This window comes from Anas acuta, chromosome 7 (genome assembly GCF_963932015.1).
Source record: "Anas acuta chromosome 7, bAnaAcu1.1, whole genome shotgun sequence".
Lineage (NCBI taxonomy): Eukaryota > Metazoa > Chordata > Aves > Anseriformes > Anatidae > Anas > Anas acuta.
In genome coordinates this window covers 5,795,895-5,809,928 of record NC_088985.1, presented here as the reverse complement: position 1 = coordinate 5,809,928, position 14,034 = coordinate 5,795,895, and the positions used below count along the sequence as shown (strand labels likewise).

General features: G+C 36.4%; 1 protein-coding gene across 22 annotated transcripts in view; it reads right to left on the bottom strand.

Annotated features, from left to right (window-relative positions):
• Positions 1-14,034, bottom strand: part of CTNNA3 (catenin alpha 3) — a 477,233-nt gene that overhangs the window by 172,993 nt on the left and 290,206 nt on the right. For 17 of the 22 annotated variants that reach the window (XR_011098146.1, XM_068687731.1, XM_068687736.1 and 14 more), the window contains one exon: positions 4,951-5,043. The exons of 1 other annotated variant lie outside the window; for it this stretch is intronic. Coding sequence is in view for 18 of the 21 variants with exons in the window: in XM_068687731.1 (XP_068543832.1) it covers positions 4,951-5,043 (93 nt within the window). In the remaining 3 variants the exon portion in view is untranslated. Of the gene's footprint in view, positions 1-870; positions 971-2,335; positions 2,437-4,950; positions 5,044-9,521; positions 9,567-14,034 lie in introns of those variants that run through there. 4 more of the 22 variants (XR_011098147.1, XM_068687745.1, XM_068687749.1 and 1 more) reach the window with 4 other exon arrangements.

Here is a 14,034-nt window from a genome sequence, read left to right as displayed (position 1 = left end):
TAAATGTCATAGTAAAATAAACCCAGACAAGCCCCAGGTACCTAGAAAAGGTCCTAATCCACTGCAAACCAGTAATCAGCATGATTTAGAGCAGGATACTAACAGGGCTGTTTTCAGGGAAGTTAAAAAAAAAAAAAAAAAAAAGACCAGATCATTTATCTTTTCTCCCTGAGAGTTTTCAGAGTGAAAGAAGTTGAGTCTAAATTTCAGAGCATAAAACACATGTACCAAAAGAAACAGTGGAAATTTCCAAGTCATCCCTTATACACCAGTACTGTACCAAAATTCCCTTATTCCTACCTAACCTGTGACAAAGTTGGTATGTTTTTCTCTATTAGATCCCTCATGAAGCAGTGGAAGAGTTCTTGAGTGTAATCGCATGATTTGAGTTCCCCTTTAAATAACATTAAGAACAACATAAAGTTTCTTTGTTCTTTTTGACACAAAGAGCAACTCTATCTCTAATAGATTTCTAGCTACCCAAATTTCCTTCTCACCTAACAGCTTTATAGCCGAAGGGTTTCCATCTCTCTCTCAATACTTAAGAAAAAAACAGAACTCAAGAAAAATATCTAAGATCCAAGGTTCTAGTTATACTTGTGTGTACCCTGCCTTTTTTTTTTAAATAGCTGAGAATAATGTTACATAGGAGTGATTACTCACCATCAAATAAAGATCATACTGAACCATAAACATTCATGTAATTTTCCTGCATTTTGCTTCCTTGCATGCAATACCAGAATGGACTTGGCTCACTGAAGAACTAATTCCCCTATGCCAATTGTGTTTCAGTAACCAGTAGCAAGCAAACTCTAGCAAGATCTGAATCCGCACAAGTTCATCCTGAAAGGAAGTAAAACTAGTATTTACCTTTTTGCGTACGCTTTTTCCAATATCCTTCTGCTCTTAAATCTCCCTAGGGATCCTTAATAATTCTAATAAAAAGCTTCTAACCAGAGCCCTCTGAAATACTGAAGCTCTTCTCAGCTGCTGTCTCAAGACCCTGGCCACTTCTGATCTCCAATTACAAACACCTGGTCCAAGTTTCAGTTCAAAGTCACTCATCCACTCACAAAGAAACACTCGAGATCTGTTTGAATTAACACTGTAGGTTCTCACTGGCTTTCTTTCCTTCAAGAAGTAAAATGTCATTATCAAATGTCACTATGTGCATCACAGCACCTCCACTATGCACGCTTCTGATTGACTTGAGTTTCAGAGAGAAGCATCACAACTTCACCTAACTTGGATACTGTTTTATCTTGCTTCTCTCATCTCCCTCAACACTTTACCATATCCCAGGTTAAATCAGGGATCTAAGGCTTTCAGCTTCACCCAAGATCTGACCAACTGTTTTCTTCTCACTACCTTCTCCCTCCTTCAGAGCCTGCTGCAGAAGGCAGGCTTATTCCTCAAGCTGATCCCTCAGCAGAGCTCCATAAACCCCTGACAGAAAACACTCTTCAAATGCAAAAGGTTGGTCACTGGCCGTGTACTTGTGATTACAGATAAAAGATGGTTTGTTGGTATCTGGAGTAATTTTTTTGCTCCACACACCACAGGTTTTTTAATGCAAAAAGGTATATCCCAAGGAGATCCTATGGCTGCAGATGTAGTCCCCTCCCCACTCCCCTTACATCTTAACAACTGCTTAACAACTGTGTTTCACAGAATTAATCAAGCAGATATTGCTTTGTTAAGCAGCAACGGAGTTCATCTGTGATCAACCTCCATCTTCTTCCTACTTTTCAGAAGGTGCAGATGATCTCTCACCTTATAACTGCATCTCATAAACACTTAAAAAAAAAAAAAAAAGGCAATGGAAAGCACTAAAAAAGAAATAGATTTAGCTTGCCTTCTCTTTGCTAGCTGCTCTTTATATACTCATGTACTATGAAACCAGCGTACTCGCTGAGCCACATGAAAGCTTATCACAGTCTGAATTTGAGGGAAATGTAAATTCCTAGAGTAATTTAGACAGAAAAACTGGAACCATTGTGTCTGTTAATCTCTGCTGTCCTACATTTAGGGAGTTTTTCCATCTCTCTGACAGGTTTACCCTCTATCAGGTATCCTGACCTACTCCATGAGACTAACAGTACAAGGAACCAGACACTTCTAACGTATCACTAAAGTGAAACATGAGGGGCACAAACTCAAATTCTAGATTAGTATATAACTACAGATTTGCACCCTTGATGTTCAATGATACAGTTTGCTTTTGTGGATTCTTATCTTTCTCATAGACTTGATGAGATCGTGATTTTGCTTGCACACCACAAAAGCAATATGGATTCCAATGTAGAAAAACAGTGACATTTTAGATTTTACCTACCTGACAACACTCAAGAAAATGCTTCCACCAAAAGCTATTAACATGAACAGAAGTTATTTCTCCTTCACTAAAACACATGCAAGCAGCTCTCTCTCTTCATTCTGTTATTGATATAAAATTAAATATTTTTGACATTCATTCCCCATGAAGTATTCATGCAATTTCATGAACATTGTTTCATATCTGCTCTAACAGATTTTTTCTGCTTATTGTATTTATTGAACAGTCAAAATATTTGCTAATAATCTCACTTGATTAAAAAAAAGGTCAGAGCTCAGAACCAACCCTCTACGTTTTCAGTACAGTACAGTATAATTAATAGAACATAAGCAATAAGAATTTAACAATTAGAAGGGTTTCCTCCAGGGCTTTCCAATTTTCTACCTACCTTTTCACTGGTGCTATTTTAATGCTCCAATCTGCAGAATTCCAAAGACTCCACACCATTTTCTGTGCATTTTGGTTTTTGTGTGTATTTTTTTGTTTGTTTTGCATTCAACCTTTTTAGATTTTAATCCAAAGCATGTGGTTCCCTTCAGGCAACGTGTTTTTAATAGTACATAAGAGTTAAACCCTATTTTTTTTTTACTCTACAGAGTTATGAACACTGAGGATTTCTGCATGCAAATTTCCACTTTCCAAATTCTAATTGATATGCCCTGTAGGGATCTTAAGAAATAATTATTTTCCCCGTGGAGAATTTTTAAATGATATAGCATAATCTGATTTCCTGTGAAATGCAGAAACCTTACTCTGCTGTTTCTTACTTTGGTAAAACAGCAACTGCTTTCACAGGGAATAATCTTTATCTGAGAAAGCAGCAAATTCTGCACAATGAACACACCACTAATAGTAATATAATTTTATCACATAGCACATTTTCCATTTAGACAGATCTATAATCTTCAACTATTTCACCCATTTTTACCAAAGGCTAAAAAATAGTTAAAGAAAAAAGAAATAAAAAAGCCACCATAGCAAAGTTAAAAAATACACCAAAAATCACATTACATTTCAATTTTACTATATATTTTACTATATATATTTTAAATCCTAGCAATTTAAATAGCCATGAAAAACAAAAACAACAATCTTGTAGTCAAAATTCCATTTTAGGTGCTTCTGCTACCAGACGCAATACTGAAAAGAATATGTTTTCAATAGAAACACTACATCTGGATGCATAATAATGTATTATAAAGGTGCACTTGTACCTTGGAGAAACAAAGCAGCTGGAAGAAACTGTTCATTAATTCTTCTTACAAGCCAATAATCTTAGAAAAGCACTAACACAATAAAGCAAATGCCCCTTTTTATACAGTTGCATGTATAAAGACATTGAACTGTAAAACTGTTAGAAAAATAGGCAGCGAAACAATGATTCACTTCAGGGAGTGTAGTGAATCAAGGTCAAAGTGAAGCAAGGGTCAAGGAGTAATGGCTTTAAACTAAAAGAGGGGAGATTAAGATATTCAAAAGAAATTATTTACTCAGAGGGTGGTGAGGCACTGGTACAGGTTGCCCAGAGAAACTGTGGATGCCCCATCCCTGGAAGTGTTCACATCCAGGCTTGATGGGGCTTTGGGCAGCCTGAGCTGGTGGGAGGGGGCCCTGTCCATGGTAGGGGGTTGGAACTAGAGGAGCTTTAAGGTCTCTTCCATCGCAAACCACTCTGTGATTCTGTAAGACAGAACGCTGATCTGTGATACTTTCAGAGTATCACATTTTCTTGATATAAATTTCTTTTTCCCAAGTCTTGCCATTTACTCAACAGGTATAAAAAGGACTCCTGAAGCTTGTAATTGAGCATACTGTTAATATTTGTTCTTCACCTTGTATTTCCACTATCCTTAACCATTCAACCACACAAAAAGGGAAGAATACTTAGGCTACTGTGTAAACTGCAGTATTCTTCAAAGAACAAAATCTTGAAATTACGCAGCCTCGAGGCTGAAGCACTCACATCAGATACACAAAAATCAGTTATGTCTCTGCTCTGAACAAAATAATAATGTAACTGCTCAAGTTTTTCATTTCTAGAATTCTGAACATGAGAAATATAGAATGAAAACACTTTTTAGAAGGTAAGTACCAAAAATGTATCTGCAGCTGTGCTGTTTCTCATTCATTTGCTTAAGACAAAAGCTTAAGCTTTTTCATTGGCAATAATCAGAAGAAATAACACTTTTAACATTCACATACACACAAAAAATAAAGCAAAATGTAATTAACATTTCAAGTTCAAGTCAATATATGTACTGTGCTTTCCAACAGTAAAGACACTCCCAATTTGCTTATCATGGTACACTATTAATTCAATCTGGTTACATTTCAGAAACATAATAATGCTTTTTCAATTGCAATTATTACGATTTCTAAAAGGTCCAAATAATACAGATTATTCATAATTCCTATGTTAACCAATAAGAAATAATAAAAGGATTAACTAAGTATGTGCACTCTATTTATTATTTGGTCTCCATTTACCACATTAACATGCGTGGATGGAATGTGAATGCAAGACTGAAGAAGCCTGACTAAACATCTATGTTGTGCAACAAAAACACAGTGAATGCTGAGTGCGCTGTAACAGGAATTAATTGAAAAAATCATACCTGTGGGCACAAAGTCTCGATGTGATTAGCTGCCATTTGCACGATTTTCATTCCATCTTCATTTGTTGACAATGAACAGGCAAGATTAGCAACCTTAAATAAACAAAGCTTTGTAAGCATATATTCATCCCCATACTCTCAAACTTTCTGAAAATATCTCTGCAAGGAAGCCTTCATTATTTAGGGAAATTAATTTGTCCAAAAACATAGCTGAACAGGAAAACTCAGAGAAAAGGAGCTGTGGAAAGCAGTGACAGTAACAAATTTCATGACCTCTCCCCAGTTCAGGTTCACCACATAATACCTGCAGCATAGCATTTAGATAACTTAGGACTTTGTAGCTTCATATGCATTGTTGTTTCTGTTGCTTTTCAGAACCTTTCAAACCATGTGTCCACATATTTTTTTAAAACTTACATTTAAGATCTTAAATATCCAGTAAGATTTGCCTTGACTTGATGAACAAAATAGAATGATTTATGTCCTGAGCCATCTACAGATCACTATTTTTATTAGCTGTAGAATTTTCCACCAAAAGAGTCATATGAATACACCTTATATTGAGAATGTAAAAGAAAACACGAAATATGTGGAAGTTCAAGTCTGTCCTATATTTAATGTACACAATGGAGATACAGCTTCCTTTATAGTAGAAGAAAAAAAAAAAATCACCTGCTACAAGGTTCAACAGTTCAACAAGTTTGAAAAGATTAAAGAAAAAGAGCATGCTCTGACTGCAGTGCAGCTCAGCACTACACACTGTAACATGCTGCCTTGATAAAGGCACAATAGTGTTTGGGATACTGAGATACAGTAATCTTTTAATCATATTGAGCTCATGCAAGGCCCTTACGTGAACTACCATACTTGCTAGCTTCTGTAATCCTTCACTGATGTAGTTGTATTACGTTAAAGTAAACCAAGAACTACCTGAGAAATAGTCCTCCATAGCATCACAGAAACTACCAACAGAGATACAAAACAAATACAAAGTTACTTTGCAGTTATTCAAAACTCACTCAAAAAGTTGTAGGGCCCAGGTGCTGCAAAAAAAAAGCAAATCTTCATTTATCAACATTTTAATATACTATTTCTAACAAAGAACAATAAGTCAATGATGATCTGCTACCAAAAGCTTTTATTATTTAATTGATGGAAATAATTACACAGAATTAGCTAGCCCAAGGCCAAATAAATTACATGTCCCATCCAAAATTATGAAGAGGATGAGGGCTAGAATGAACGGCCTTGCATGTACAGCTGTGCCTTCTTAGAAATACTTATGAACCTGTTCCTGCTATTCCAACACAGTTCATTGCTCCCCACTGTGTGATGTTATCTTGTCCACAGAAAAAAAGTAACTTTTAGGATGGAAGAAATTCCATTTTTACAACTGCACTCAAACTGCACTCTCTTTTACTTTAGTCAACTGCCATGGTATTTTTAATACAGTACTTGAGAAAGATTGTTCCTAATTTTATGCTTCCACTGCTTACTCTTCAGTTTTACGTATTCCCTGGTGATGACCCAATTCATGACAGTTTTCTCAAAGAACAAGCTACAAAGGATATAAGTATTAGGAAGTTATGTTAAGTCACTTTATAACCAAAAGGAACTGGACTGCATTGTCTACATTGGAAGTCTTTTAAAAATCAATAAAAGTTTTTTTCTTAAAAAAAAAAAAAAAAAAGCTGTAGTTGGTGAGTCACTTTAGAATAAGTATGTTTATTGTGTTACAACATTTTGGCTGGGCATTACAAATTCATACTACATTGCTATACAAACAGCAAATTTAGTCCTTTGCCCTTCATTTTGATTGAGGTAACAAAACCTTTCATTGCCCTTAGACAAAATGGGTAGTACTTTCTGTTCTCAGCACTTGAGTGTCACAATTTCATGTTATATACCTTATGCCTAAATAGAGTTCTAATAGAGTAGGTGATTAGATTAACAGCTGTTCCACCTAAAAAACAACTATTGCACAAGTCAGCCATGAATGTGAAACGTAAGCAAGCCAAGTGGTTAAAGCCTGTCTGGTACAGAGAATGATGGCTGAAACTCAAATACCTGGAGGTCTTGCAGCCTCATTATATCACACCCCCTCAAACTCACAATGGCAAGCACCATGTACTTACAATGGTGGAAGCAACCACTAGATAACTGGAAGCAAATCCTGTGCCCCATGCAACCACCCAAAACATTATCCTGGGCCCTGAAAAGCAAGTCCTATGGCATCTTCAGGGTCTCGACCAAAATAAAAATGCAAAATAAATTAAAGAACACAATATTCTGAGGCAAAGACGGCATACGTGTGATAACCCTGCCCAGTACCATTTCAGAAATAATTTACTTTTCTCTACCTGTGTCAGGCCTGGTGCAAAACTTCATTAAGTCTTGGTCACACTAAAAGCATCTGAAGAACTAGGCTAAGGATTCTCTCTCTGGACCTCAGCGTACCTGATCTTGAAGATTCTTTCCAACCTACATGATTATACGATTCTATAAACCCTACTGACATCAGAAATTTCATGCTAGTATTGAGAAAAATAAAGTCAGTTGGAATGTTCTATTAGATTCTTTTATCTACATGACATCAGCATCTCAGATGAGATTCTTTATTCAAGGAAACATACTAGGCAAAGCACAATGGACCTCTGTTATGCTTCTAAGAACTAGACTTGGAAATAGACTATATCACCTTAGGTATCACTAGAGATATTAAGCAGCAGGAATCTTCACAGTTTGAACTTCTCAGTTCCTTCGTTACAGAAATAATAATTAGAAACCGGATCTTACTATTTATATTCATCTTGGTGTGCTTTCAAGTCAAAAGGTAAAATAATATACTTGCAATCTTCCAAAATACATTCTCCCACTGTATAAAAGCTTTTTTTTTCATTTTGACATGAGAAAAAAATGCAGTGTTAATATGGACAGACTGAATTTTTAATACTGCAGAACTTACTACCTTACATAAAAATGCATTTATAAGGTGATTAATAACTCCTTTCCATTTCAACTAACCTATAAGGGAGGAAAATTTAATTTTATTAACATCATCAGATGAATCTGTTACCATTGAAGCAAACAAATTCTACTTCATTTGTCTGCCACAACATACTGCTTTCTTACTGCTTTCCAGTAAGAAACAGTTACTTTATATTCTAGTCCATTCTCAACTACCATTCTTGTTAATTACTACTGTAGAATGTTTGCTGTTTTTTTTTGTTTATTTTGTTGTTTTGTTTTACAATAAAGCCCTCTTGATAAAAGGTCACTGTATGTCTATTGTATAAACACCTGTGCTTCCAAAACAAACAAACACAAAAACAAACAAACAAACAAAAAAACAACACGCATACAACAAAGGCACACTTACATTGATGAAATCTCACCTATCCTTGGAAGTAAACGAACATATCTCTTCATTTACACAGCAAGGCTCTTTCAGTAAGCACAGTGTTTTGAAGTCTTATTTTCTTGTTGTTGATGCTTGACAGCTAGGTTAAAAGAAATCCAAAAATCCTAGAGATTGTGCATCTTCTCCCTCTGTACTGCAAGTGCTGCAGCCCATCATTCTTAGTATATCTGGTCAACAGCACTCTCATCTATAGACCAGGCCAGTCTAAGGTTTGCTCTGAGAGTGAACGGATTTCTAAAAGGCCAAGTTAAGTTCAGGCATTGAAGCACTGCCAGCCAGGTACAACACAAACTCCCTAAGTCATACACCTCTGTCATTTGCTTGCCACTTTCGGGACAGTAATGCCAACCAATTGCTAAATAGTGTGGTACCCTCACAGCACATTTGAACACAGGAAAAAAATCTTACTATCAGGTAACTGTTTGTTTTTACACTTCGAATTAATTGGATGACTCACTTTTCCCTTAAACTTTCAAACAGTTACAATGTTGACAACTCATTTTTTTCCTGGAATTGAAATAAAAAAATCCAGAGGAGAAAGCCCGCCTTACCCCTCCATCAGTGACCAGTTTAAGATTTAATAGTAACAACAACCTAAGCACAAATATTGACAAAAACAGTGCTATAACCTCGACTACATATCCTTAATTGGTGATCATCCATTCACATATGCACTGCTCCCAAGAGCTTGTTACTACTCATATAAAATCATCTAAAAAAATTAAAACAGATCATTTAGCAAACAAAAAATGCTAATGTACTTTCTTATATAAATTGCCTCATGGATTTTTATTTTAGTTTAATATTTCAGATTTTTTTTACTTTAGAAAACTAGGTCTCAAAAAACAAGGCCATTAAGATTAGTGTTTGCAAAAGGCTAACTAACACATCTTGACATAAATAAGGTGATAAAAAATAAATAATTAACCACAGATACTCTAGTTTTTGTACATCTGAATTGCCCTATACTCTGTGCCACACACTGCTTGAGCAGTTTTCCTCCTCAGAACCACTCGGTTCACTACTCAGAAAAGCCTAGGCCAAATACAAAGAAACACAACTTCCAGAAAAAGGAAGAGCCTACTTATAATCTAGTTTAAAATCTTGATTAAGAAATGTGCTGCCATATATTTTGTTGAGCAGAACTCACCCAACCACGCCATAAACCTGCTGCAGCCATGGAATGTACCTGAAGGGGTTGTGTGCCACACTACCGCGAGGCGAGGCATTGCCACAAAATGGCGGCCTCACAAAATGGCGGCCAAGACACTGCCGGGCCCTCATCAGCGCCCCTTGTGCCTGCTTCCCAGCGGTACTGGGCCTGGCACCCCCGTTCCCCCCTCAGCCGGCACTACAGCACAGGAGGGACCTGGGTGGCCTTCATGGCACCTATGCCTAGGACAGGAGGGCATGTGCACAGAGCTTAAAAAAGCCTTTTCGTTTCAAAGCATTTTTTCTGCAAAGCTACTGTATAACGCTCTGATTTCTAAGTGGCAATGTTTTTGCCTTCTTTAATCTCTTATTTCCCACTGAACTATTATCAGATCTACAGGATAGGCAGTAGTCTGGGTATATTGTGAGTCTACTCAAAAAACTGTCCATACTAAATTAAATTTAAATTTTAAATTGAAATTTAAAGATACAAACATGAATTGGAAGCATTTTATGAACTACTCAAGTTAATTATACTTATTTGTAAAGCAATCCATAATTCACTCACAATGAAATAAAAGCATAAACGTATGTTATGTAACTAAGCTGTCCTTAAAGCAAAACAAATGTTACACTGCTCCAGTGGTAAAAATCTCATCTCTGTCACAGCACACAAAAAAAAAATTACAGTACATTCTTTTACTTTTGCTATATGCTACAGGTTTTTTAAAAACACAATTAATCTTCTCACTCATTTTTACCTTTCCTTAATCCCTTAAATGAATATTTAAATATTTTTTCTTAGGTGTAATGGCGTTCATTCTCTTTGTGAGTGGTATCATGAGCTGTGTTCTGCAGGTACTATAAAAGCCATCTGAAGACAGCAAATTCAAACTGCAATGGAGCTGGAGGCAGTCTCCTAGATACTATACTTTATATGGAATATATGTTGTACTAACATAAATTATTTCTGTGTCACTCAAACCATGTTAGTTGAGTTTAAAGGTTTATAAATCATTTATAAGAATTCCTTCATTCATTTGTGTCATACAATCTCTGTTCTCGGAAAGGTAGAATTGATCATAAAGGAAAACACTAAAACCATCTGTAAGCCTTGCGACCAGAATTTACATACAAAATCAATCAGATTTCAAAACTGCAGATGAACTCTGTGACATCCAGGAAAGTGCTAATGTGTGTACTGACCATCAAACATGTAAATACAACTTAAGGACTATAATCCTATTAAAATCACTGTCAAAGCCCCTATCAAGTTTGTATTTTCTTCACTGAATACTGGCCTTGAACAAAGGCAAATGAATTCACTGTTAATCGTGGCAAAACAATGAATACATGAAAAACAATCCTAACATTTGGTAGATGCCCATCCAACAACAACAGATGCAGAAGTTACTAGTAAGTTTCAAAAGAAAACAAATTCTGGGCAAGGAAGTCTAGAATTCTAACCTATAAATGATTCCTAAAATAAAGGGTGATGGGGTACACGTTAATTAAGCTAAAACTCAAAATGGTGCTACGAACCTCCCATCACAAAAATACTTGGGATATTGCTACTCCTGCCCATGTGTTCCTTTACCAGACTGGCTGAGTAAAAGACAGCTGATACCGTTTTGGCTAAGGACACTTCATTAAGAAGAAAAATGTCTAGGCACTGTAATTCTGTCCTGAGTCCAACAAGGAGGCTCCTGGGGTCTGGCAACAACTCCCTGTATTTTTTCAGGAGAATGAAGTTTTAGAGATTTGGTGCAAAAAAAAAAATACAATAGTTCAGCTGGAAGGGGCCATCAAAGAAATGGTCTTCATCTAGTCCAACTCCCTGACCACTTCAGAGATAACCAGAAGTTGAAGCATTATCCAAGTGTCACTTGGACACAGGCATGAGGCATCAACCACCTCACTAGGAAGCCTGTTCTAGTGTTTAACAACCCTCACAGTAAAGACATTTTCCCTAATTTCCAGTACAAACCTCCCATGGTGCAGTTTTGTGCTGTTCCCATACACCCTGTCATCAGATACCAGGGGGAGGAAATCTGCACTTCCCTCTCCACATGTGCTCAGTATTATAAATACGAGGCGCTTACTAAAAAGCAGTTTAATGCAATGATGTTAAAATGTGACCAATGTGAAATAACTATGTTCAAATTATTGGATGTTGCCTTTGTTTGTGTGTGTCCCCTCCTCTCCCCCTCCCCTCATATTGGAAGAATTATGCCAAAGGGAAATAGCTAACAGTAGGTGCCTTTTGTCTCAGCCAAACTATCAAAACCAAAAGCATCCAACTTCCCTGTTGAACAACCATTTGCCTTTCTTATGATGAGAAATTCTAGTCCCCGACTTTCTATAGCAGGTTTCTTCATGATTTTGTTTTCTACTTTTTTAAAGAGTTCAGCTACTACACTCAAATTTTATGTATGCTGTTATATCTTCAGTATGAAAGGATTTGTCCTACTTTGTTTTCCTGCCTCAAAGACAAAATATTTGATAGCCTAAATATTGTGCACAAACTGCTTTTCAGAACATTTCTCAGTTATTTCAATGTATTCAATAATTCATGTTATCAGGTAGAGTCTTCAAAAAAGTCAACTCTGGCCGAGGGGAAAAAAAAACTAGTTTGGAAGCTGTTTGGCATTTGTTAAGGTACCCCAAAAGGTTATTACTAGAGAATTAAGCAAACAAACATATTGTTTGATCCTCTAGAAAAGTACTCGAGTTCTTGTAGCCTGCAATGCAACACATTAAAACATAACTTCATGCTTTAAGGCTGGAAAACTGGCTTGCAAAAGAGATTAAGTTAGCGCAAACCTCTCTATACCTCTCTACATAAATGCGTATCTGCTTATATACTCATTTGATTGAAGGAACAGCTTCCAATATATGCACTTCTGACAACTGGCATAAAGAAGGTCATGTAGAACAGAGAACATTCCACTGGGAACCATATACCTTCTTCTCCACCAGGAATCACAGCATCCATGTTCCAAGGGGAAAGAGGGTGGGAGGAAGGGAGGGAGGAAATTACTATCAATATGACAATGATATGATATGAATTGTATCATTTTAACAATAGCATACACATAAAAATGTAGATATTTGGTATTTAAGAAACATAAGCCGTGGTAAACTGATGTTAAGACTTGGGTGATGTTTGCCTTTTTTTGGAACTTCAGAATTATTGTGTTATGGGAGACTGGCAATACAGATCACTTCTGTCAAAAAAGAATTTGGGGTATATCACATGGAATCACAGTTATCACAATTTCCATCAATTTGATAACATCCAGTTTCTTCAGTAATTCAAGAAACAAGTAACTGCCACTGCACTTTGGTGTAAGCTGTCTTTACAATATCAGCAAAAATATTAATCAGGTGTATGAGGGGAAGAAGGCCATGTTGAACAAAGACAATTTCCCTTTGGGAGCTTGCATAACTTACAGTACACACTGCCTCATGGTACTAGGTGGTTGACATTTCTAACTGATGAAATATGCCCCTTAGACGTAGAACTCTGATCAATCTTCTGGTTGTTTATCTTTCGTTCTCTTTCTTCACACTTATGCAATAAAGGCTGTGATAAAGAGGATTAATGAAAATGTCACCGTTTATCACCTGAAGCTCAATCAGTAATAGGGAAGTTGGGCCTTATTTAATTAATTACATAAAGGTGCTAAAATTTTCATATTATGAATTCAGGACTTGCTGCAGGGTGTTAAAACTCTGTGAGGACCAAAATAGAGAGGTTCAAAATCTTAACATTTACGTATATGGTTAGACTTTATGCTTGACTTTAAGCTAATTTTATGGAAATAATTTTCTCCACCATTATGACCACACTAGCCCTTGATTGAGCATCCTTCTACCAACTCCAATGCATCAAGAACAAATTACGTATCTTTGAAGGACTCCTTCCACCTGCCTGCCCTGCCCTGCCATCTCCCAATTACTGTTGTCGTGTTTTGTCAGAATTCTAAGCATTTTTGCATTTAAAGCATGTGATTTTTTTCTTCTGCTACTTTTTTCTTCAGAACTAGTTCCCACACCCTTCAAATAACACCACTATCCTTATGCTACCCTTTTGCATCCTATCTGCAAACAAACAAAAAGAACACCCGACAACACCAGGTTTGTAGGTACACCAGTGAGGCTGACTATGCTCTTTACTGACAGCTGCCACATAAACTTGTCAACCAGGTAAGTTTGCTAAAGGACTTTCAGAGCCTTCAGCACAGAAATAAATTCCAGTAAATATGGGAAAGTACAGCTTTAAGGCTAACTAATGATATTATTGGAATTAAGTTTGTGTTTCAGGCATTAAAAGTTTCATTTCTAAACACCTTACAGGAAAGAAAAAAAAAAAAAAGGTAAGCAAAGGAGGGAAGGTTTTGCTTTGTGTTTTGTTTTTTTTTGGGGGGGTTTAGTTTGTATTTAGACCGGTACTGTTTGCTATTTAATCACAAATAAAGCAAACAAAGTCAACAGTGAAATGTTGACTA